The sequence below is a fragment of the Zingiber officinale genome, chromosome 1A (genome assembly GCF_018446385.1).
Source record: "Zingiber officinale cultivar Zhangliang chromosome 1A, Zo_v1.1, whole genome shotgun sequence".
Classification (NCBI taxonomy): Eukaryota; Viridiplantae; Streptophyta; class Magnoliopsida; order Zingiberales; family Zingiberaceae; genus Zingiber; species Zingiber officinale.
In genome coordinates this window covers 153,927,624-153,954,058 of record NC_055987.1, presented here as the reverse complement: position 1 = coordinate 153,954,058, position 26,435 = coordinate 153,927,624, and the positions used below count along the sequence as shown (strand labels likewise).

General features: G+C 36.8%; 3 protein-coding genes across 3 annotated transcripts; 2 read left to right on the top strand and 1 right to left on the bottom strand.

The window, feature by feature from the left end:
• The first annotated feature begins 6,266 nt into the window (after window positions 1–6,266).
• LOC122011443 (cyclase-associated protein 1-like) lies at window positions 6,267–21,797 on the top strand. The gene is made up of 10 exons (XM_042567837.1): window positions 6,267–6,649; window positions 7,347–7,515; window positions 7,620–7,684; window positions 8,654–8,960; window positions 9,058–9,202; window positions 9,328–9,437; window positions 9,564–9,619; window positions 9,724–9,780; window positions 10,463–10,606; window positions 21,517–21,797. Exons 1-10 carry the CDS (start codon window positions 6,371–6,373, stop codon window positions 21,601–21,603), a joined length of 1,419 nt encoding a protein of 472 aa, XP_042423771.1. The 5' UTR covers window positions 6,267–6,370; the 3' UTR covers window positions 21,604–21,797.
• Window positions 21,798–23,136: 1,339 nt separating this feature from the next.
• On the top strand, window positions 23,137–24,747 carry LOC122038066 (pentatricopeptide repeat-containing protein At1g74900, mitochondrial-like). The gene has a single exon (XM_042597636.1). The coding sequence runs from the start codon at window positions 23,143–23,145 to the stop codon at window positions 24,694–24,696; it is 1,554 nt and encodes a 517-aa protein (XP_042453570.1). The 5' UTR covers window positions 23,137–23,142; the 3' UTR covers window positions 24,697–24,747.
• Window positions 24,748–24,809: 62 nt separating this feature from the next.
• LOC122038068 lies at window positions 24,810–26,229 on the bottom strand. Its single transcript, XM_042597637.1, has 3 exons — window positions 25,757–26,229; window positions 25,607–25,683; window positions 24,810–25,227 (listed from the first exon to the last, which is right to left on the bottom strand). The coding sequence occupies exons 1-3, from the start codon at window positions 26,058–26,060 to the stop codon at window positions 24,943–24,945; spliced, it is 666 nt and encodes a 221-aa protein (XP_042453571.1). The 5' UTR covers window positions 26,061–26,229; the 3' UTR covers window positions 24,810–24,942.
• Between the last annotated feature and the right edge of the window lie 206 nt (window positions 26,230–26,435).

Here is a 26,435-nt window from a genome sequence, read left to right as displayed (position 1 = left end):
ATAACAGCCGAGCTGTCAAAGCACCGGCTCGAGCGCTATCCGCGTCGATCGCTCAGATAGGTTAACGTTGACTACAACCGCCACAGGGCCGTTGACCATCCTCCGGGCGGGCCCCCTTTTCTTACCACCGGATCAGTGACTTTAATGAAGTTTATTAAATTAATTTCAAAGTATTTAAAGTAGTTTTCTAATATTTTTCAAAGTAATTTTTAAAATATTTTTAAAGATATTTTCAAAATAATTTTTAAAGAAATTTTAAAAACATTTTAAAAGTTATTTTTAAAGTAATTTTTAAAGCAGATTCTCCCCCTTAACTTGATATTAATTTAAAAATAATCATCTAAAAATACATCCTTAAATGTCTAATCTTTAATTACTAACTAACTGCTAAAAGATAGTAGCATTCATGGGATTAGTCAAGTTAAGAAAAATTATCTAGCTAATTGTTTATTAAAAAGGATTGTTTAACTTGATCAATGTACTGTGGTATTTTCGCCCAAACTTATTTTGATGCATTGATATAAGCATCTGAAGCCCAAGAAAGACCCTATGCATCTCACACCAATCTAAATTTTTGAATGCACAAGCAAGGTAATCCTAGTGTGCTTGTGAGATGCTGGCTATCTAAAACTATAGGTGCATGCTTTCTAAGGGGAAAAACTAAGCTAAGTCCATAAAAGTTTAAGTTTAAAAGCATAGCTTTAATCAAAAATAAGTTTTATAAAACATATGTTTTGAAACAAGAAGAAAAATTATTTTGAAAATAAAGCAAGTTCTAGTCTATCATGCGCATTCCTAATTTTCTTCATAAAGTACTAAACTCAGATTTTGGTAGTGGTTTAGTGAAGATGTTAGTCAGGTTTGACTTGGACTCAATATAGTTGAGTTCAGTGTCTCCTCTAACTATATGGCTTCTAACAAAATGGTGTTTGATTTCAATATGTTTTATTCATGAATGATGCACTAGATTTTTTATTCCATTCATGCTTGAAGTGACCCTTCTTGTTGCATTCGAAGCACATGATGTTTGCCTTTGGGTTGTTGGAAGTTGACTTGATTATCTTCTGTAGGTTTTTCTTGGTGAAGTCCTTCTTTCTTCTAGTGAACATTCTTCTTACCTTATTTACTAGTTGTTCTTCATTTGATTCTAAATCTGACTTAAATTCTGGCTTGAGTTTGGTTTTAGTTTTTGTCTTTACCTCCTTGGTAGAGCCTACAAGAAATGTTATGCCTTTCTTGACCTATTATGAGTTAGTCTGTTCATGCAATTCTTACTCACAAAGTAGCTCATCTAATTTTAATTTTGATAAGTTCCTCAAAACTTTATAGACATCTACTATAAAAGCCCACAGTGTATTTTGAGGAAATGAATTTAGGGCATACCTTATTACATCCCTGTTTTCCAAGTAGTGGTCAATTAGATGAAGTTCGTTGAGGATGTCCTTGATCCTCGCATGCAGTCGGGTTATTGTTTCTCCATCCTGCATTTTTATATTAAGTAAATTGTTAAATAATAAATGTGCTTAGTTACCTTGGCATTGTTTGTGCCCTCATGCAACTTAATCAGCTTGTCTTAGAGCTCCTTTGAGTTGTTGAACAATCTAACCCGATTTAACTCCTCCTTTGTCATCCCATATTGGAGGGTGTTCAGTGCCTTTGAGTCAACTTGGGCCTACTTCTTGATTTTTGGGTTCCATTTTTGTGGGTCATGCAACACCGGTTGCATCATCTCTTAGAGCCTTGTACCTCGTCGAATGTTGAACTACTGATTGATGTATGTCTTCAAGCAGACTTCCATCCTCTTCTTCCAATATAGAAAGTCATCTCTGCTGAAGAGTGGGGATGAGCAATGTTGGATCCCTCATTTTGTACTATTCAGATTAATACTTGCAAAAAAAAATCGAAAGCAAAGAATTGCCAAGACTACGTCTTGGATTAGTAGTGTGAGAAAATAGTAATGTGAAAACCAAATTAACTTGAGTGGTGCTGCACCAACTTCGAAAAGAAAAAAATTATGAACAAAAAAATATCAGAAGGGGTGATTGCACTAAGTTTAATTAATAATGAAAAAATGAAAAAATATGCTAGAAAAGGTGGTTGCAACAATTCAAAGTGACCCTGCTCTGATATCAATTATAGAATCGAAAAGCGCTAAAGGTGAGGTGAGGTAAATAGTGCACGCCGCTTTTTCACTTTTTCATAAAACGGGAGTTAAATTAAAGCAACGGAAATAAGAGAAAGAGAAACAAAGTTAACACTTTTATTTTTACTTGGTTCAAAGGCTTCGACAACTTCTACTCCAAGGTACGCACTTGTTAAGTGCTTTCGTTGAAAAATTCACTATAAGATCAATAAGAATACAAAGATTTAAATATAAGATAATAAATAAATTATACGAACAATAAAGTAGAGTAGTAGCTTGAGCGTTGGTTGTTGGAGTAGCATTTCGGTGCCATAGAGAGCTTCTTGAAACAGCGCATGAATACGAAACTCGTAGGGAATGATTACCTAAAGTTGCTAGTCAAAGCTTCTTTTATAGGTCTTTCCAAGCACCTGGACCACCCCCGGGCGCCTCCACTGATGTCTATCCTATTCATCTTCATTGCTAAGATTATCTATTTCTAGGCGCTTGGATCCCTTTCAAGGGCCTGGGTTGCTGATGTGGCTGCACCTTGACGAAACTCTATCCAAGTCACCTCTATCCCTTCCTGGGTGCCTGGATTCCTTCCGGATGCCTGGAAGGTGATGTAAGCCAACCAACCAGAGTTTGCCAACTCATCTGCTCGTAAAGCTAGATTCAAGTCATCTCGAGCACCTGGATCCTCCCTAGTAGCCTAGACGTCTAGGTGCTTGGATCCCTTTCGGGCACCTGGAATGCCCTAACTCCAATTTTAATTTCCTACATCATAGAGTTAGTAGAACAAGCATAATATGAAATATAAGTATTAATACATTTAGACCCTAGGTCAGACTGACACATATTGTTCCCTCAACGGGGAATGCGCCTTCACTAGATCTCTCTCCTCCAATACTTACCTTCACTTATCAATTGCAGGCTTACTTGACTTTGATCTCTTGATCCACCAGGTCTTCTTGCCAAATGTCGCATTCAGACTTCAGCCAGTTGTCAGGTCCTGCAAACCCAACTAGACTTCCTGTCAGATATCAACCTATATAAGCTTCCTGTTAGTTATCAGGTCCTCCATACCTAACTAGAGTTCATAACCTGGTGTCAGGTCTCATCAAGTCTTTTAGTCCTACATACTTGGTAAATAAATTAGAATACACAACATCTAACTTTAACTTTTTGTCATTCATCAAAACTTGAGTTTGATTATTAGAGTTAATTGCACCAAGATCTTCCTCATTGGCTTTGAATATAAAGACTTCTTCTTGTTTCGGTGTCAATGAGCACTCTCCCTCAATCCTTGAGGTGGTTGCTTCCTCGAATCTTGAGCACCTCTCAATCTCTGAGTCCTCATGTTCTTGAATCAAAGAGTCTCCCTCTTTATCTTCACTTGGCATTGAGGTGGGATTTTCATGGAGCTTGGCCAATTTGCTCCATAATTTGTTTGCACTCTTGTAATCCCCTAATTTACACAATATATCATTAGAAACCAAATTAAGCAAAATTATGGTTACCTTGTCATTTATCTCAAATTTTTAGAGTTGTGGTCCACTTCTTCTTGAGGAGTTTTCCTTTGCTATCCATGGGGGCTTTAAATCTCTCTATTAGAGCAAACAATTGCTCTATGTTCATTATAAAAAAATTTCTCAACTCTAGCCTTTCATTGGTCGAATCCTTTCAATCCAAAAGGTGAAGGTGTTCGAATGTCATATTTAAATCCATCTTGGGAATTCATTTGTGAAGTTGAGCTCCTTAATAATTTATCCTTTGACTTGTTGAAAATTAGGGCTCAAACTTTCAACTTTTTCTTCTTCTTCTAGCTCTTTACTCTTTTCAAAGATTAATCTGATAAAAAGTAACCTTGCTTTGATACCACTTGTTATGACATGTATGAACTAGAGGGGGTGAATAACTCACTTTGTTTCTTTAACCTTGATGTTGTCATGAAAAACTTGAAGTGAAGACTCCATAATGCTAACACTTGAATTTTACTTGGTATCCATCTCCTTGAGATGATTAATCCAAAGGTCCACTCCTCACACTCACAGCTCCACTATAAATGTTTCCTTCTAGGAACCTTTTTGGAGGCGGAGAAGCCTCGTACAAGCTATTTTTACAAGAACACAATAAGAAAACGAGAATGCAAAGGAAAATACAATTGAAAATGACTTTATAACAATGAACCTTGCTTTGTTTACTCTTTTCTTCCTTTGGATTACCTCTTAGTGGTACGAAATATAACAACACTTGTCGCCCAAACCCTCAAGAATTGGCTCCTCAAAATGTCCACGAGAACCACTTTTCTAGGGTTCTTTTCAGGTTGGAAAATATCTCCCAAATGATTGGTCTTAGCCCCAATCGATTGTCATATAAGATCGATCATTCAAAACCTGCAGAACAACTCTTTTTCTCCTGACCAATCGATTGAGTGAATCGATTCTAAAGCCTTCTATTTTCGTGAGAAAACACTCCCAATCGATTATCCCAATTGATTGACCATGCTGAATCAATTACCCCAAACGATTCAGTACCTTTCTGTTTCCTAGCGAAAATTGTTTAATCGATTGGTGATACCAGAATCGATTGCCCTAATCAATTTCGGCATCTTCTGTACTCCACAAAAAAACTCCCAATCGATTAGTCAATCAGCCTAACACTTCTCAATCGATCAGACTAGTCAATTCAAGCAGCAAACCCAGAATTCCAAGTTTAGGGTTTGTTAATTAATTCCATTTTCTAGCAATCAATTACTAACCCTAATTTTAGCCTTTTTGAGGCTGAAATAACCTCTTGTTTGGTATTCAGTTGACCTCAACTTACCAAGACTTCTATTACCTAACATTCAGTCATCCACGACCTGTTGGGACTTCCCATTGTCTAGCATTCAGTCAACCTTTGACTCACTTGGACTTTTCATCTCGTACCAAATGTTGGGTCCTCCATGATCCACTTGAACTTACCGTCTCGTGTCAGGTGTCTAGTCCTTATTGACCTACTTGAACTTACAGTCTTGTGCAAAGTGTCGGGTCAACTTTTGATCCACTTGGATTTTTCTCTTGCCTAGCCCTGTTAGGTTTTCCATTTCTTAGTTCTCAATTAGGTCTTCCACTGCTTAGCCTTGTTAGGATTTTCTATTTTCTAATCTCTAGTTAGGAATTTTCAAGTTAAGTATTAGTCCTCCCTTGATCTACTTGACTTTTCTCTCACATATTGTCAAATATCGAAACTCAAATTGGGACCAACTCGAGCTTAGTCAAACTGGTCAACTTTAATCCGAGGACGATTGCATCAATAATTTTCCTCTAGTGAGATGACAAACTAGTGAGAATTGTTGGGCTGCCAATTATAAGCACTTTCAAATTTATCATGATGACTAGTAAGAAATTTTCATAGGGTTGAATTAATCATCTTAAGATTACTCAATCCAGAGAACTGGATAACTATTGCCAGCTAAAATATGTTTTAAGTAATTAAAATTTTAATTTTCATGCAGGGCATTCTTACGTTGATTGCACTACTAGTGAAGTTAGAGTATTATGTAAGTGCCAACAAAGTTTTTGTATATATATATATATATAAACTCTGTTGGCACCTATATACTACTTAACTTCACTAATCCTCAAAAGTGAAGTGACTCCCAGCGCGAGACCTATGAGGGTTATCCAAGAATATACATGGTAGAAATATATTAATTCAGATTCTCTGTCCTCATTTCTCTCTGTCCCCATGTCCCATTGTTGATCGGACGGTTCAGATTACATTTCAAGGTGTCATGACATCTTTAAGATGTGTGCAGCATCCTTGTGATATGTAAGACATCTTTGAGATGTAATCTGAATCGTCCGATCAATAATGAGATATGGGGACAGAGATAAATAAGGACAGATGATCTGAACTAAAAATATATAAGTATCATTTTTTACTTTATATATATATATATTTTTTTTTATCGTTAAACTCGAATTATTTTATAAAGATTTGCTAAATTTATGGGTCCAACTCCAAAACCCCACCTTCAGATTCGGGTTCGGTTAGTTTCAACGCCCGAAAAACGCGGGTCTCCAGGAAAGCCGGGCGAACGGAACTCGCGGATCGAGCTCAAACAAAACCATTCCCCTTGCCAAACGCGTGCGAACCATCGCGCTTCACACGCATCGCTTCGAGGAGAGAGGTTCCCGCCTTGGTGGAAGACAGACACAAGGAGAAAGGTCGATACTCGGCTCCGACCCTAGGAAACGAAGTATGGAGAAAGAGCTGTTGACGAGGCTGGAGTCTGCCGTGGCGCGGCTGGAGGTGCTCTCCGTCGCGCCACCCGCCCCCAAGGCGTCGTCCAGATGCATTTCCCATGACGCGGTGCTGGATCCGTCCATCTCCGCGCTCGACGACCTCGTTTCGGGTTTCTTGGGACGGGTCTTGGAAACTGCGGGTAAGATCGGTGGGGAGGTTCTCCACGCTACGAAGGTGGTGGAGGAGGCGTTCTCGGTGCTTAAGCTGCTCATCGTCGAGTCCAAGCACTGCCAGGTCGGTCAGCCTCCAACACAGTTTGTATTTACTGTTTCCTGATCGCGATCCATTGCATTCCATTTTTCTTCGAGTGTGTATAAGTTATATATCTGTTCACTTTTCTTCATTTTTTTTTTGGGGGGAATTGTGAACACCTTTCCTGAATAAAAATTGATTATATTGAACATTCAAAATCAAAATTTTTTTTTAAGGTCAATCGATCCCCACGTTCTTCCATATGCCTTCACCTCTGATAGTGAAACCTGAGGGGAGATTCTTTCTGTCTCTGCTGAAATGGTACAACAAGTTAGTCTATTTCTTTCCTCTGAATTGTTGAAGACAATCTAAGCAACATTATTTGCACATGATTTTCAATGTACATTTGCTTCAATGGCTTACAACAAATTAACTAGATCCAATTTTGACAATATAAGTTATTGACTGGTGCTGCTATGTTTTTCTGTTGTAAAAGGTTCTTAGTTGCACAGTTTTACAGCTTGAAATGACTGAGAATGTAAATTCTAGTGTTATACAATTGAAATCTTTCTATTGGGAATCAAAGTGATATTGTACCAACAGTTTTTTTTCTTCTGTATACACTATATACTATTTCTACTACACTATATAATAACAACTTGAAATGACTGGGAGTGTGGGCTTTCTCCATAATCTATCTAGTTCCATGGAGCTTAGAAATTTCAGTTGATGCCTGTAGAATCCAGGTGTTGCCGGTATGGCAGCTTTTTTGAAGCCACTTAATAATGTGATCGCCAAAGCCAATTACCTCACTGAAGGAAAACGATCTGAATATTTCAATCATTTGAAGGCAGTTGCTGATGGTTTAACAGCTCTGGCTTGGATAGGTTACACAGGAAAAGACTGTGGTCAGTGTACTAGTATTCATTGTTCTTGTGGCGTATATACTAATTTCTCAACACATGATTCTTGACCAGTTTTTCTTTCAATCCTTAAATATGCAAACATCCAGGCATGAGAATGCCAATCACACATGTAGAAGAAAGCTGGCAGATGGCAGAATTCTACAGTAATAAGGTAAGAATAGAGCTGAAAACTTAGTGGTGTATATAGCAATCAGTGACAAAAAATTTTTAGATTAAGAATCAAGATTCATTTATTTCAGCGTTCTCCTTTTTCCTTTTCTGGTTAACATGGATAGTTGAAGATTGTTTGGGGATGGAAAATTTCTATGGATAAGCCATAAGCTAAAGCAGTTAGATTTGCACTTAAAGTCTTTTTTTATGAATAAAAAGGGATAGAACTATAGAAAGTCTACATTCATTTTGTGTTCTCTATCTCTCTTATTTTCAAGTATCCTACTACTATGATGGAGAAGCATATCAATGTGCTTTGTGATATATATATTACTTCCTTTTCTATGTAATCAATATCCATGCTATTTTAGTATGTGGTTGTTTATAGTCAACTGCGTATTTCTATCTTCATAATCTATTGAACCCCAATATTTGACAATCAAAGGTGGGTTTTAGAGACTGACAAAGGTGGCCAACAAGTGCTGTACCTTCTGCAATTAGAAAAATACACAACCAATTGTTCACATAAACCCTATTGATGACAACTTCTGATGGACTCTCCAATTTATTGCACCTCCCTTAGCTTTTGTATGCCACAACAGTCCTAAGGAAAACCAGCAATTTTGCACGACTGATGAGAACTAAATCCAGTATGTTATACTCTGCAAAGTAGTTTTGTTGAAGTCCTAACATTAAGTTTATTTAGTTCCTAACCTAGTTCAGGTGCATCAAGTCCTATAATTTACAATTATAATGTAATGCATGACTCAATATATTAGTCTATAAGTCATCGACTTAACAAATATAATACAACAAATTTATTTGTTTTTCTTTTTGATAAGGAAATTTATTTTCTCTTACTAATTTACCTCACTATAATCATTTTGTTATAGGCAATTTATCACCTAGTGGGTTTATTCATCAATTTCGTTAACTTCGAGTGAAATAATATCCCTTTTTGAATATTTAGATTCTTGTGGAGTATAAGAACAAGGAACCAGAACATATAAATTGGGCAAAATCATTGAAGGAGTTGTATTTACCTGGCTTGCGTGACTATGTAAAGAACTTCTACCCCTTGGGTCCTGCTTGGGGTACATCTGTGTCCGTGCTGCCATCATCTTCTTCAAGCTTAAAAGCTCCTACATCAAACAGCCCTAGTGCACCACCACCTCCAACAGGTCCACTTATTTCCCCACGAACTGTACAATCACGTCCTAGAGAAGGAATGTCTGCTGTCTTTGAAGCAATCAGCTCAGGACAATCAGTAACTGCTGGTGCATTGTTTAAAGTCTCAGTTTTTGTTTTTGTTTTTTTTCTTTTTCCTTAACCTGGTGATAGCCCAATGTACTGATTTTGTTCTGTATTTCTTAGGCTTGAGAAAAGTTACAGATGACATGAAGAGTAAAAACCGAGTTGATAGAACTGGTGTAGTGGTGTCAGTTGAAAAAGGTACTCGTGCCAGTTCCATTACAAACACCAAAGTATCCTCCAAGTTGGAGCTCCAAATGGGACGCAAGTGAGGCTAGCTTCCACTTCCTAAAATTCTCAATCTTTTATAGCTTTACTAGTTTTCAGTTTCCTTGTCTTTCAATGTTCAACATTTTTCCGTGGAGATTCTTGTTTTAAAAATATTTTGGGCAGATGGGCAGTTGAAAATCACATTGGAAATAAGAACTTGATTATTGAAGATTGCGACACAAAGCAGTCTGTATACATATACGGGTGCAAGGATTCAGTTTTACAAGTCAAAGGCAATTCTTCATTTTTTATCTTGAGTTTTGGTGTAATTTGCAATAATGTATACATATAGAACGTAATATGGTCCCATTTTGATATTTATTTATTTATTTATTTGCCCCCCTGATCGTGTTATGCAGGAAAAGTGAACAACATAACTGTTGATAAATGCACCAAGATGGGGGTCTTGTTCACGGTTAGTACAAAATATGCTTGTGCATAGACTTCCTCAATCACCATGTATCAATACGACAATGAAGATATGGTGTTTATTTATTTTTTCTTCCTGCTTGTCTTTAGGAGGTTGTAGCTGCTTTTGAAATCGTGAATTGCAATGGTGTTGAAGTGCAATGTCAGGTACGATAACATTTTTTGTGTATATTTTTTTGGATTTCCAGAAGCTGGAATTATAAAAGTGTATTACAATGGGATCACTTCTGGAAAATTGGGGGTTGAATCAGAATAGTCAGACTGCATTTTATACTGATGGATTCATCAAACATAAATAAAAACATGTAAAATAAAAATTCAACAATAGCAAACATAAAATAAGAAACTAAAGCAAAACATCTGCGTTCTAGCTTGACGAGTGTCAGATAGGCTTTATACATGTTCCTAGATTAGAGGAGATGTTCCTCTTTCATATGGAGGGGTTATATTCAATATAATACCTATGACAATATTTCATCATTGATTGTCTGTATATTTTAGTAAGTGCAACTGCATATCCCATGTTTTAGTTTGCCAGTTCTAGAAATGACAAATTTCAAAGTTGTTTTGTTATTTCTTTTAGTGCTCTAGAAACTTGATCCAGTCATCCTATATTTGAAACATACTGAGAAGAATGCATGTAGTAGAGTCAAGTTTTATGGTTTCATAATGAGAAAACCAATACATATAATTGACAATTGTAGCTGGAAGCTAATTGAGTAGATTTCTTAAACGTTTGCACTGTAGATCCCTTCCTGACTGTCTTTAGTTCTCTAGTTTACTAGTATTGTTACATTGTCGCTTTTCTGAATTATGCTTGTGTTTCCAGTGTTCTGCACCAACTATATCGATAGACAATACTTCGGGCTGCCAATTGTATCTGAGTAGTGACTCACTTGGAGCTTCTATAACTACAGCTAAGTCAAGTGACATTAATGTATTGGTCCCAGGCGCTGGTCCTGATAATGACTGGGTAAGATTCTTCAATTTCTTAATGTTCCAGTTATTCCAATGTAATTATAATTTTGTTCTAGTTTACCTGTTTGTTTATTGAGTTTCAGTTGTAAGTTTTGAAAATTGAATTTAAATTCAATACCAAATTGGTTTCCCAAACACCCGTATAGTATTCCCCCTCGTTAATTTTAGAAATAATAAAGACATCTCGTGTAAAAAAAAACATATTGGTCAAATTATGTTCTCCTTGTACGACAGTGAGAAGTTTCCTTTTTCTTCAATAAGAGCGTGTTTCTTACTTGGTCATATTCGTTGTTAATGGGAGCTCATAAAGAATCAGGATTTTATATAGGACTTCCTTTAGCAATTTATTCTGATTTAGATATTTATTTGAAATCTTACCTAGCAAGTTGTATCTATATTAGCATCATCATAATTCTTGTACCAAGGATTATTTAGTTCATCGGTTGTATTTGTTGGGTTCCGTAGCAAATTTAAACATAAAACACAACGGAATAGGGAACCCATTAGAGATTCATGCGAGTTCTAATTACATCATTGGTACAAGATTTTACCTCTTGATGCATAAAACTGTTGCGAACATGGAGAGTCAGGCCGATCTAAGTGTGATCAGTATGTTCGCACCTCTAGTGGTATCCACATGAACATAGCTGTCACACGTCTCACAAGTACAATTGGAGTCTTTCAAAAATCACATGCTTATAATGCTAGCTACCGTGTATATATATAAGTTAAGATAAACCCTAAGATAAGGCATGTTCGCCGCCACTAAATCTTATTTAATAAGACTTTTTAAAACGTGATCAAGTCATATTTATTAAGACTTTATAAAATGTGGCCAAGTTTTATTTAATTAGCCTTTATCTAATAACGTGGTTTAATCTTATGTACTAAAGCATTATCTAATAATGTGGGTTTCATGTGGTTTGGATTTATTTGAAAAACCTAAATAAATATTAGATTAACTATTAATCCAATAAGTTTTAGATCCAATTAGATTAACTCATTAATCCAATAAGATTCAATTAGATTAAAGTGGGACTTTAATTATATTCTCAACAATGCTCTTCTCAAACGAGGACCGCTATTAATTTAACAAGTTTAAAATCCAAAACTAATTTCAGACTTAAAACTTAGGCACACTTTATTTTAGTTATACTAAAATAAAACAAACTTCAAAATTGATGCGCTCTCTGTGTGTGACTCAATAGATTCTTGTAACATTGGCAGTGACTCTAAAATCACATTTTAAAGACACAAGCAATGAGCGGTATCTAGGAATGCATCATTGTTACCCAAGTGACGAAAATATCGTAGATCCGACCTAATCTGTATATGACTATTTTATTGTATAACTTAGTCCTTATGTCCATGATATCTAAATTGATTTACGAGACATAGATTATGTCATCCTCTTATCAATCTATGTATTTCTTAATCTCTAAGTAGACTTACTTAACCAAATAAGTTCAATATCTCATATTGACTTATTTGAGCTTGGACATGCATTTCAGTAGTCCTACTTAATCAAGGGGCGCATAGATATCACTTCCGTTATATGGAAGAGATAAATTACATCTGCATCACTCACATCCCTCTTCATAACTCATTGCATAGCCAGTGAATGACTTTATAATCGACATTGTTGCGACGTGTATCGATACTAAAGTATGCAACTACTTATGTAGGAAACCGTAGTGACTTTAGGTCAAACGACTATCTATACTAATAGTCACTATGAGAATGTTTATGACACTCATATAACAATTCATGAAATATTCTCATAGGGTCAATACAATACATATTCTTTAATATATACTCATGTGTTAACTTGATATCTTATATCCATGGCTTGTGAGATTAAATTATTAGTTAACGTACATGCTAGTCTCAATGCATTAATATTGCCCTTGTATATTAATACTTGACTAGGAATAATTGAAAGTAATGTTCGATATATATCTATAGTCTCTCACAATCAATTCAACTAATTCATGTGCTATAAAATAGAATCTACCACTTTAGGGCATTATTATATTTATTCAAAATTGCACAAGTATAAATAAATATAATAAACATAAAATATTGTCTTTTATTAAAATATGATACAATAGTCTCATATCAATCATCTCATCACAATCTCCCACTGGCACTAGAGTCAATCAAAGTATCTAATACCTAAGGACCTAGTGTGGCCATCATGCTTCCTCTATGCCAAAGTCTTCGTTAGTGGGCCTGCAATGTTATCAGTACTATGCATATTTTCACATCTCCTCTATCGATAATCTCGCTAATGAGATGGAACTGCCGAAGTATGTGTTGGGATCGTTGATGAGACCTAGGTTCCTTAGCCTGAGTAATAGCCCTGCTATTATCACAATAGAAGTATATTGGATTAGCTATGCTAGGAACTACATCAAGTTCTGTAATGAACTGTCTGATCCAAATAGCCTTTTTTGCTACATTAGAAGCAACAATATACTCAGCCTCTGTGATAGAATCAGCAACTGTGTCTTCAACTCACAGCACCACCATTTAAGAAAAACACATACCTTGACTACGATCTTGAATCATCTTTATCAGTTTGGAAGCTGACATTGCTGTAACCCTTTATAATGAGCTCATAATCTCCTCCATATATTTAGAAATAATCTTGAGTTCTTCTCAAGTACTTAAGAATATCCTTGATGACTGTCTAATGATTTTCATCCAAATCAGACTGGTATATGTTCGTTATGCTTAATGTATACAAGACATCAAGACGAGTACATAACATGACATACATGATAGACTCAATAGTAGATGCAGAAGGAATCTTATCCATATAATCCTTCTCCTCTTTAGAAGAGGGGCATTGAGCCTTAAAAAGGCTCACTCCATGTGACATTGGCAAGAATCCTCTCTTAGAATATTAGATGGCAAACACTTTGTCAATATATGTAGTCTGACTTATGTCAAGCAATCTCTTAGATCTATCTCTATAGATTTTAATGCCTAAATATAGGTAGTTTCACCTAAGTCTTTCATTGAGAAATAATTTCCAAGACAAGTCTTTACATACTATAGGACAGGAACATCATTTCCAATGAGAAATATGTTTTCCACATACAAAATGAGAAAGATAATTGTGCTTCTACTCATTCTTTTGTGGACACAAGATTCACCTTTGTTCTTAATGAAATCAAACTCTTTGATCGCATCATCGAATCAAAGATTTTAGCTTCTAGAAGCTTGCTTTAATCCATAAATGAACTTATGCAACTTACATGCCTTTTTGACATTCTTTGGATCAACAAAACCCCAGGTTGTGTCATGTATGTTAGAACCAAAAGATTTCAGATATCTCCACAATAGTATGATATTGTCCACTTTGGGTCTAAAAGCCCTCATGGATTTATTTTTGTGCTCTACCCAAAAGACCTCATACCAATAGAGATATCTTTATCTTATAAATCCATGATCTTTTTTATTTATTTCCAATGTGGGACTTTGATTGCATTCCCAACAATCCTCCCCTCAAACGAAGCACCATCATTATTCTTATGGTTCGGGCTTCCCCTCAAGCATCGAGTCACTCTTGACCTGCTCAGGGTCGCCCCTCAAGCATCGGGTCACTTTTGACCTGCTCAGGACCTCTCCTCAACCATCATGTCACTGATCGGCTCAGGGTCACCCCTACTTCGTTCAAGGTTCTACCCACATGGTTCGATCTGGATCATGGTTCTGGCTCGTACTTTTTCTGGCGGTTAGTCAAGTGAAGAGCGACCTTGCTCTGATACTAATTATTAGGACCAAAAGGGTAAGGTCGCTCTTCACTAGACTAACCACCAGAAGAAGCACGAGCCAAAGGCATGATCCATATCGAACCATGTGGGTGCAACCTTGAACGAAGTAGGGGAGGCTCTAAGCAGGTCAGTGACCTGATGCTTGAGGAGAGGCCCTGAATAAGTCAAGAGTGACCCGATGCTCGAAGGGAGGCCCGAACCATGAGAATAATAGTGGTCCTTTATTTGAAGGGAGGATTATTGGGAATACAATCAAAGTCCCAAATTGTAAATACATGAAAAAGATCATGGATTTATAAGATATCTCTATTGATATGAGATCTTTTGGGTAAAGCTAAAAAATAAATCTATGAGGGCTTAGGTACAAAGTGGGCAATATCATACTATTATAGAGATATTTGAAATCTTTTGATTCTAACAATTAATATCAGAGTCGGACTACTAGAAGGTATAATCGTCGACTATGCACAAGAGTCATTGTGGAGATATCTAAATCCCTTTTGGTCCTAACAATGTACATATCCTCGAGTAGATTCTCATTAAGGAATACAGTTTTGACATCCATTTGTCAGGTCTCATAATCATGGTAAGATACAATAGCAAGCAAGATCCGAATGGATTTAAGCATCACGTGAAAAGGTTTCATTATAGTTTATACTATGAATTTGCTTGAACCCTTTAACTACCAGTTGCCCTTTAAAAGTATGCACGTTATGATCCATGTTAGTTTTCTTCTTGAAAACTCATTTACACCCAATGAGATTTATTCCTTCAAGTGGATCAACCAAAGTCCATACTTGGTTGATATACATGGATTTCATTTCAAATCTCATGACCTCTAGTTATTTCTCATAATCTGGGCTCATTCTAGCCTACTGATAGGATGTAGACTTGTTTAGATCGATAAGCATTACATCACAGTGGTCATACAAGAGAAGAGAATATGTAGATTTGACGATGTGTCCTATCAAATCTATATAGAGTTTGTTCTACTTGAGCAAGTTGTTCCACAATTTCTTGTGATGCAATGAGTTCATGATCCACAACATCTTGTGGCGCATCTTCAGGTTCCATCGAAGTATCAGTGCTAATTTGTGTATCTCAAATTTCTTCAAGATCTACTTTTCTTCCACTAGTTCATGTAGAAATAAATTCTCTTTCTAGAAAAATATTATTTCTGGCAACAAATACTTTGCCTTGTGTAGGATAGTAAAAGTAATATCTCTTTGTTTCTTTGAGATATCCTATAAAGTAGCACTTATCAAATTTGGGTCATTTTCTTTAAGACTTGACGTCTAACGTAAGCTTCACAACCTCAAATCTTCATAAAAGATATTTTGGTACCCTTCCCAGTCCATATCTCATATGGTGTATTTGTAACTGCTTTAGATGGAACATGGTTAATTGTGAAAGCATCAATCTCTAAAGCATGTCTCCAAAAAGAAGAAGAACGATTTGCAATTGACTCATCATTGATTGTACCATATTTAATAAAATATAATTTATCCTTTCTGATATACTATTCCATTATGGTGTTCCAAGTGGAGTGAGTTGGGATATAATCACAAACTCAACTAGATAATCATGAAATTCTTAGCTTAGGTATTCACTATCTCGATCTGATTGAAGTATCTTAATACCTCTTCTAAGTTGATTTTGTACTTTATTTTTGAATTTTTTGAACTTTTCAAAGAATTTTAATTTGTGTTTCATTAAATACACATAATTATATCTACTGAAATCGTAGTAAAAGTAATGAAATACTGGTAGCCTCCTCTAATTGTTGTATTAAAAGGGTCACATACATCACTATGTATAAGTCTAACTTTATGCCTCTAAATTCTCAATCTTATTGAGATAACCTAGTTAAGTCACAACAAATGTTTGACAAGTTAGATATCATAATTATCTAATCGCATTCTACTAAGATACATAGAGACACTTTACTTTGGTAAACTTGGCTACTATTGATAAGTCAGTAATAAGTATTAAATTTTGGTAGGCAACGTAAATTGACTTAATTTTAATAAAATTACTAAATTAACATGCATCACATACATCATATAAGCATGATATATATCAACACAGATCACACAAGCAAAAAATAAATATAACATGGTTATCACTCATCAAACTTCTCAAGCCAATGAGAGAATCGAAAAGTCAACCTAAGGGAATTGCATTTTTTCCAAGTGCTTCCTCAGTTATCGACCTAAGGGAATTGCATCTTAGTGCTTCCTCGGATGTTATGTGTTGTTGGTCTCCTCCTTAATTATAACCCTTCAATCTTGTACTATAATATCACTATTCTAATTTGTACATTACACAACTAGAAAAAACCTTGAGTTAAATTCTAGGGGAGTTAGATGAGAAGAGAAATTTTACAAATAAAGATATGGAGATAAAAGGCACAACACACAGGCCGTATTAATTTTACAACCGACACATACAATCCAATCATATTGGGGTAAAGAGCTATAATCATACACCATGTCATACATCACATGTATCGATTTTATATCATTTTTATTATGATTTCAATTAATGATTTATGTGGTGAAACCATACGAGGTTCTAGGGGCAACGCCCTTGGTGGGGTCCAAGGGGCAGCGCTCCCCGGTGAAGTCCAAGGGGTAGCGCCCCTAGTGGTGGTACAACTTTCGTTAATTCGTTAAATGAGTTGCTATTGCATTTCTCTTTGATATTAACAATCAAATTTCATAAAATGTTCATAACATATTGATCCATTACTGAAATAAATCACAATTTCGATTATTAATATCTCACAATTCATTCACAATCGATTATCACAAAGATATTAATTATCATAAAACCACCATTGTTTAATTAATTAGTCGAATGAAACCAGATTATAGCATTTATATTACCTAATTAACATGAAGTTACAATTACTACTGTTTTATACCAGATTAACTAAAACATCCATTAAAATCACTCATAAAATCAAAACACCCATAAATCATTCGTATAATGATAATAAACATGTTCATTTATATCATATATAAAACAAACAGTAAAATTATGTAATTGAATTTGCGAGTGACTCTGATACCACTCATTTGTATGACACAAGTGATAGTGCCAGACATATGTTTATTTAAATCATTGAATTTTAACCTTTTTGTATTTATATTATATACTGAGTTTTCAAGGTCTAGAACATAGAGTCCATTTATTAAATGTACACTACAATAAAACATATCATTTAAATAAATAAAATAACATTTGTTCTTTATTGTAAATGAAAAACCTTTCTTGTCCAAACAAGAAATAGAAATAATGGTTCTAGTTAAATCATACACATAATAACAATTCTCAAGTTTTTAAATAAGGCCAATAGGCAAAGTTAAAAATTAGGATCCTACAGTCATAGCAGCAACTCTTGCATCATTGTCAACTCATAGGTCCACCCACTTCACCCTTTGTCATTCTCATATTAGTACAAATGTGAGAGCATATCCGGTATCTAATACTCATGATGAAGTAGATAAATTGACTTCTATAACATAAATACTTGAGGCGGAAGTCTCACGTCCTTTTTTTTTTTTAATTTTTGTAGGTATACTTTGCAGTTCCTCTTCCAATGTCCTGTCTGTGGAAGCAGGTTCCTTGCTTAGCCACCCCGCCTTTGGATTTCAATGTAGAAGACTTTGCCTTGCCTTTAGTTTAGGTCTTGACCTTTGGGCTTGCATTTACCTTTGCCCTTTTGCACCATTAATATGGTATTGGACTTGGTCTTCTTAAGATTCAGTTCGATAATTCTCAACATGCTTAACATCTCAGGCAACGACTTGTCAATTTCATTTATGTTGTAATTCATGACAAATTTACTATATAATTGCATAAGTAAGCTAGTGACCAACTCCTGGCCTAATGGAAAGCCCAGCCTGTTAAGGCTCTCAACGTATCCAATTAGCTTAAGAACATGAGTTCCTACAAGGCCTCCCTCTGTCATCTTGCATAAAAATAAGACTTTTGATACTTCAATCCTCTCATGCCTTGCCTGCTCTTGATATAGTCGCTTTTGATGTTCAACCATATCATTCGCATCCATGTTCTCGTGTTGCTTCTGAAGCTTAGAGTTTATGGTCGTAAGCATAAGGCATGATACATCCAATGCATCATCTTAATACTTTTTATAAACATCCTTATCAGCACGAGAGGCAGTAGAAACAAGTGGTTCAGAAATGGATTGCTTTTGGACATATAGTTTTCTTTTTTGCTTGAGGACAATCCTCAAATTTTGATACCAGTACAGGAAATTAACTCCATTGAGCTTATCTTTCTCAAGAATAGATCGCAATAATAGGGTATTTGACGTATTTACAAACATGGTAATCTACAACAATAATAAGTGCAGAAATAAGTATCATAAAATAGATTCATTTAATTAGGTCTTTAATTAAATAATTTTTCCATTAAATTGTAAGGCTAGGTAGGAACAAGTCATAAAGGTAGGCAGACATAGTTTACCCACACTACTAACTCCAAACTCAATAAAGATTAGGAGCAAGTCATGGATGTGGGCAAACATAGTTTTCCCACAGTACTAGCCCCAAACTCAATAGTATTTACAATTTAGTGTGCCAAGATTCATATTTTACCTTATCTCGGTTATTTAGGTGGGTAACATTTACCAATTGCATCGAATGTAACTCTTGGATAATTAGATTAACAATACAATTTGTTCTTTGCCCATCTAATGGTGTATTCCCTAACTTTATGCCTCTAAGTTCTTAATCTTATTGAGATAACCTAGTTAAGTCACACCCAATGTTTGACAAGCTGGATATCACAATTATCCTATCGCATTCTACCAAGATAAATAGAGACATTTTACTTTGATAAACTTGTTTACTATTGATCAAGACAATAATGAGTATCAAACTTTGGTAGGCATCATAAATTGACTTAATTTTAATTAAATTACTAAATTAGCATGCATCACATAAACATGGCATATATCAACATACATCGCACCAGCAGAAAATAAACGTGATAGGGTTATGACCCATCTAATATGAACTTCTCAAACTAATGAGAGGATCGAAAGGTCAACCTAAGGGAATTGCATCTTCTCCAAGCGGTTGTCAGCTTAAGGGAATTGCATCTTCTCCGAGTTCTTCTTCGGATGTTATGTGTTGTTGGCCTCCTCAATTATAACCCTTCCATCTTGTTCTATAATAGCACTATTCTAATCTGTATATTACACAACTAGGAGAAATCTCAAGTTACATTCGAGGGGAGTTAGATGAGGAGAGAAATTTTACAACTAGAGATGTGGAGATAAAAGACACGACACGCAGGCTGTATTAATTTTATAATAAACACACACATACAATCCAATTATATTGGGGTAAAAGGTCATAACCATGCTCTATGTCATACATCACATGTATCAATTTTATAACATCATTTTTATTATGATTTCAATTAATGATTTATGTGGCAAAACCATACGAGATTTAAGGAAATGCCGCTGGCAGGGTCCAAGGGATAGCGCCCTTGGCGGCGGTATAATTTTCCTTAACTTGTTAAATGAGTTGCTGTCATAGTTCCCTTTGATATTAACAATCGAATTTCACAAACGGTTCAAAATAGATTGTTCCATTATTGTAATCAAAACACAATTTCGTTGATTAACATAACAATTAATATCTTGCAATTTGTTCACAACATATTACCGCAAAGATATCAATTGATATAAAACCACCATGAATTAACATGAAGATACAATCACTACTATTTTATACCAAATTAATCAAAACACTCATCAAAAGCACCCATAAATCATTTGTATAATCATAATAAAGATATTTGTTTATATCAGATATAAAACAAATAGTAAGACGATGTAATCAAATTCACAAGCGGCTATGATACCACTGTTGGATTTCGTAACAAATTAAATATAAAACACAACATAATAGGGAACTCACTAGAGATCCATGCGAGTTCTAATTATATCGTTGGTATAGGATTTTAATTGATGCGTAAAACCATTGTGAATCCGGAGAGTCAGGCCAATCTGAGCGTGATCAGTACTTTCGCGCCTCTAGTGGTATCCACACGAGCACAGCAGCAATTGGAGTCTCTTAAAAATCACATGCTCGTAGGGCTAACTACCATGTATATATATAAGTTAAGATAAAACCCTTGCTTTTGGGGTTATCTTACCGGATAAGTTTTTTTTAAAACGTGGACAAATCTTATATAATAAGACTTTATAAAATATGGTCAAGTCTTATCTTATAAGACTTTATCTAATAACGTGATCAAATCTTATCTACTAAAATATTATCTAATAACATGGGCTTCATTTAATTTGGGTTTATTTGAAAAATTAAGTTTAAGATTCAATTTGATTAAAGTGAGATTTTGATTATATTCCCAACAATATCCAAACCATCTCTAACTGATTGGCATAGTTCATACACAAGCAACGGTCATGATAAGTTTTAAAAAGCCCCCACAGACTCGGCAGAAGTGGTAAGTGGTTGGTCACTTGAGGTCGTGGGGTCGAATCTCGGGATTGACAGGACGTAAATCTCTGCACCCCAGACAACTCACTCACCCGCCCACTTGTCACTTCAGTTATCATGATTTACCTCCCTCATGTTGGTCCTGGGATAGATTGACGGAGGTTCTAGGGTGAGCGAATCACCTTTTTGCCATATGATAAATCTTAAAAAATCAATAGCCATAAACAATGTGAAAGATTGCTACCACTATAATTTTTTATATATAATTTTATGTTAGTGCTGTAGTTGTAGGTATGATTTTCTCATACTTATACAAGTCTTAAAATCAATAGCTAAGTTTCAGTGAGATGAAACATTTTGCATGTACAAATGCGTCTATAATCACTTCTGAAATATCTCAGAAGTGGCACAACCAGATTGATTTGTAAAACATTTTTTTGACACCTGAGAGAATTGTTATAAACTATTAGCACTTATTTTGATTTGAGCTGTAACTCAGTCTAGAGTCGAATCAACTCAGTCATCTCATTGAATATTTTCATATACTCCGAAGAAGATTAGAAGATGAACACTGTGTTTCATTCATACCTGTATTTCTAATATTCTCCTAATGATTGTAGGTAGAGCACCCATTGCCCCAGCAGTTTATCCACGCTCACAAAGATGGCCAGTTCACAACATCACCAGTCTGTCATTCTGGAGCTTGAACATTTTTTTTTACTACGCCCCTCGAAAATAACACGTATTCTGGATTTGTTGGGAGTTCAATTGTTGGTTGATAAAGCAGGACATGTCATTTTGTTTACGATCTACTCTTGTTTTTTTTTCTCTCTCCGTGAAGGAGAATTCGTCTATGTTTCATGACGAGTATACCATTCACTGGACTTTCTCAAAGCTTCTCTTTTCCCATTTTGGCATTTTATTGTTCTGTTTTAATGGTTGGAGCTTCTGCTTGTGATAGTGGTGGTTTAATGGGTTGCTTTTATTGAAAAAATAAAAGAGTAAAAATTAAAAGGACGTCTTTTGTTTTTGCTTTTAATTACCAGGAAGGTTTTTTTTTTATTTTTAATAAAAAGATATTCCAGTCCACTCACAATCCAGGTATAATTATCAAGTTGCCTTAAGTATATTATTCCCATTTATTATCTTATATTATCCCGTCATATCAATGAGTTGTATGAATAAAATAAAATAAGTATATACTATTACAATTATAAAACGGTAGTTATCATAATATAAGGGTGTATTTAGTTGAGAATTATGTTGATAATCTTAATTATTCATTCAAAATTATCAACGAAAATTCTATTTAATTTAGATAATTGATGATTTTTAGATAATGTTTCATGCACGACATGTCAACAAAAGGGGCATGTAACCATGAATCGAAAGATCTCGAAAAATTGAAATTTTCCTTAATCCAGGTTATTAATTTTTTTTACCCAAAATACCCTCGAATAAAAGAAAAATATGATAAAAAAAAATATAAAGAAAAAAATATAAAAAATAAAATAAAATAATTTTAAAAAATAAAAAAATGTAAAAAAATATTTTAAAAAATTAAAAATAGAGAAAAAAACGTAAAAATTTTTAAAAAATAGGGAAAAATAAAAAACATAAAAAATAGAAAATAGAAAAACGTAAAAAATAATAAAAATTTATAAAAAATATATATATAATAAAAAATTTAAAAAAACATAAAAAACTAAAAAAAACATAAAAATTTTTAAAAAACGTAAAAAAAAAAAATTTTAAAATAAAAAATAAAAAATAGAAAAAAAACATAAAAATAAAGAAAAATGTGAAAAGAAAAAATAAAAAAATGTAGAATTTAAAAGATATATATGGTTGGTTTTATAACTAAGGGTAATATACTAAAATATTAAATTATGTTATTTATTAAAAATTTTAAATAAATAAATTTTTTTTTGCATTACTTAAATTGAATTAAATAATATTTGATTATATTTTATTCTTCATAATTTTAACTATGTGATTACTAATCATATAATCAAAATTATATATAATAACTTGAAACACCCCCTAAAAATTTTATAACTTCATATTATAAAAGTTACAGATTGAGAGTTTACGAAAATATTGTATTTAGTGTCAAATACGTCTCACATTAGACTTAGCAGAAGATAGTGATACCGAATACTACTGGGCCTTTTGGGTAAAGGCCGCCTCCTAGTGACTAAATATGGCAAACCCAACCCAAAGCCGTTCCATCTCCCACTTCCACTATGCCATTTCCGTTCCGCCTCGGCTGTCGTCGCAGCAGAAACTACCCCTTTTGCCGTCTCAATCTCCATGCTCTCCACTTCAAATCCCTCTTTTCTTCCTTCTCTTCGCTTCCCAATCCCCCTTCCCGAATCCAACCTCAACCGGAAGAGGAACTCGAGTTCCCCTCCCTCGTCGTCCGCCTCGTCCTCGCCCATTCCGGCGACCACATCACCTTGTCCAACCGCCTCCCCACCTCCCCATGGCCGCCCCACCTCGTCGACCGTGTCCTCAAGCTTCTCTGGAACGACGGTCCCCGCGCCCTCCTCTTCTTCCGCGCCCTCCTCCAACTCCCCTCCTTTCGCCCCGCCGCCTCCTCCTTCGACCACGCCGTAGACCTCGCCGCGCGCCTTCGCGACCGGCGAGCCGTAGCCTCCATCCTCTCCCACCGTGACCGCTTCGCTATCCCCCCTTCGCCACGGACTTTCGCCATCCTCTTCGAGCGCCACGTCGGCGCCGGCAAGCCCGACCTCGCCGTGCGCACCTTCCTCTCCATGCACCACCAAGGGTGCCCCCAGGACCTTTCCTCCTTCAACACGCTCCTCGACGTCCTCTGCAAGTCCCGCCGCGTCGAGAAGGCCGCCTCCCTTCTCAAGGTCTTCCGCGGCCGGTTTCGCCCTGACGCCGTGACCTACAACATCATCGCCGACGGATGGTGTCGGATCAAGCGCACTCCCAAAGCGCTCGAGGTGCTGCGTCAGATGGTGGACTCCGGGATCGAGCCGACGAAGAACACTTACAACATTCTGCTTAAGGGGTTCTTCAGGATAGGGCAGGTGAATGAGGCGCTGCAATTCTTCAAGCAGATGAAGAAGAGAGGACGGAGGGGTGGTCCTGGTGATTTGGAATGCCGGCCTGATGTCGTCTCGTACACCACGATGGTGCACGGGCTCGGCCTTGCCGGGCTGCTACAAAAAGCTCGGAAGGTATTCGATGAAATGATTTCCGAGGGCTGCTTGCCTTCAGTGGCAACCTACAATGCGTTGATCCAGGTAAACTGCATAAAGGGTTGTGTTAAAGATGCCACCTTGCTGTTTGATGAATTGACGAGGAAGGGTTACACTCCTAATACAATAACTTACAATCTGCTGATTCGAGGGCTTTGCCATGCCGGGGAGATGAATGAAGCGATGGTTTTTTTCCGAAGGATGAAGCTCGACAACTGCGAGCCAAATGTGCAGACGTTTAACCTTTTAATACGGCATTGGCTTGAGGAGGGCGAGTTTGAGAAAGGCTTGGAGCTGTTTGGGAGAATGCACGAGAAGGAGAGCTGTTTGCCAAATCTGGACACTTATAATGTGATTATAAGTGCAATGTTCTCGAGGAGACGGTCTGAGGACATGCTAGTAGCTGGGAAGATGGTGATGGAGATGGTGGAGAGGGGTCATTTGCCAAGGAAGTTCATGTTCAATCGTGTCTTGAATGGTCTGTTAGTTACCGGGAATCAGGAGTTCGCGAAAGGTCTTTTGAGATTGCAGGAGAAACATAAATGTCTTGGTCGGCGTATTAGATTGTGATATTGTCATATTCAAACATAAATGTCTTGATCGGCACATGCCTCTTCAATATTTCAGCCTTGACAAATCGGCACAATACCCCTCTCTCTCTCTCTCTCTTTAACCGCAACCCAAAAACAAAAACCAAATCGGCAAACTAGCAGATCGCAAGGAGGTGCAATAAATCTACATCAATATCTACCAAACACCACCAAAAGAATTCAATCAGTTAATTATGTAAACACCCAGCCGAATTTCAATTTTCAATCAAGCCAGAAGCCAGAAATCTTTATGCCGCTTGGTGGTGATCAAGTAGCCACCGCCTCTCCTGCTCTTCCTCCTCACCGCCACCGCCATGCACGTCGCGTTCTGCACGCAGTAGTCAGCGACGCTGCCGGAGATCTTGTTGCCGGCCCAGAGCATGACCAGTCTCCACGTGAAGGACCTCTTCTTCTGCCCCATTACCAGGAGGGAGGCCCCTTGCTTTCTCGCCTCTTCCAGGATGGCCGCCCCTAGCTCCGTCGCTTCCACCACGGATACCTCCACAACAACCTGACACACATTAACGTTCTCATCATCGACAGAGATCGTCACTCCGCGTCTGCTAAAGCATATTGCCTTTGGCTTTCTAAAATCAATGTATTTTCCAGCTTGTGTCATGCTGCTACTCATTTATATTGAGTATTTACAGTTATTTGTGGACTGATTCTTTAGTTAATTATTTACAAAATCTATTAAAAAAAAAAGTTGTTATCTAACATTTTCCTCAAAAGAATGCACTCTGCTTTTCCAGAAACTATAATGATCATGTTAATTCCCTTCTTGTAATCCTTTCTGTGAAGCAAATTCAAACGGTTTGACATCAGGTTAACTGCTGAATTTTTAGTAGCATGATAAAGAACAGAGTGTTTTTAGTTATTCAGGAACTAACCTCTGGTTTTTTGGCTTGGCAAATGTTTTTCATGGAATGGAGGAGCTCACGAGACTTGGAATCTCTCGATCGATCGCCTGCCATCACAAAACATCGTAGATTTTGGTTACTCCTGTGCTCGCTTCAATTCTCATGGAATCCACCTCTCACCGTGCTTGGAGGATGGTCTGACGGCGTTGACGAGGACGACGCAGTCGCTGGTCTGCACCGCGTGGGAGAGCGCCCAGAGCATCGCCGTTTTGGATTCCGGGCTGGTGTCCACCACGATCATGATCCTCCTCCGCCCGATCGCGGCGACCTCAGCCTCTTCTTCCGCGGGGTTGGGCTCCACCGCATTGTCGGCTGGAGGAGGCTTCCTCTCGCTGGGCGGCGGGGAGCGGACCCTGACCCGAGCGGCGATGCGGTTGAAGCAGAAGCTGGGCAGGCGGGGGCTGGTCCTGCTGCTGCCGCCCATCGTCGCGGATGCCCGTTTGGGTGAATGAGGAAGGAGGGAGCGATGCGATCAGAGAGGGAGGAAAAAGGGAAAGGGAGCAGGTGGGGCGATGGTCCACCTCGAAGCTGCTTTGGGCATGGCTGCCCGGTCATGGTGTCGCTTAAGCGAGGCTCTGCCTCGTCGCTTTTTTCTTGATGCCCATCATTATGAATCTCCCCCGTCTAAACGGCCACCGGATTCGGGTCAAGATTTTACAGTGTCGCCCGAATCCTAACTAGTAGCGGTAAAAAGGAGAGCCCCTCTTAAAATGGAGTTGAGATACTCTCTCCCAAAAATAATGTATATATTTCTTTGTCTATTAGACCGGTTAAATTATATTTCAAAAGTATAATGTAG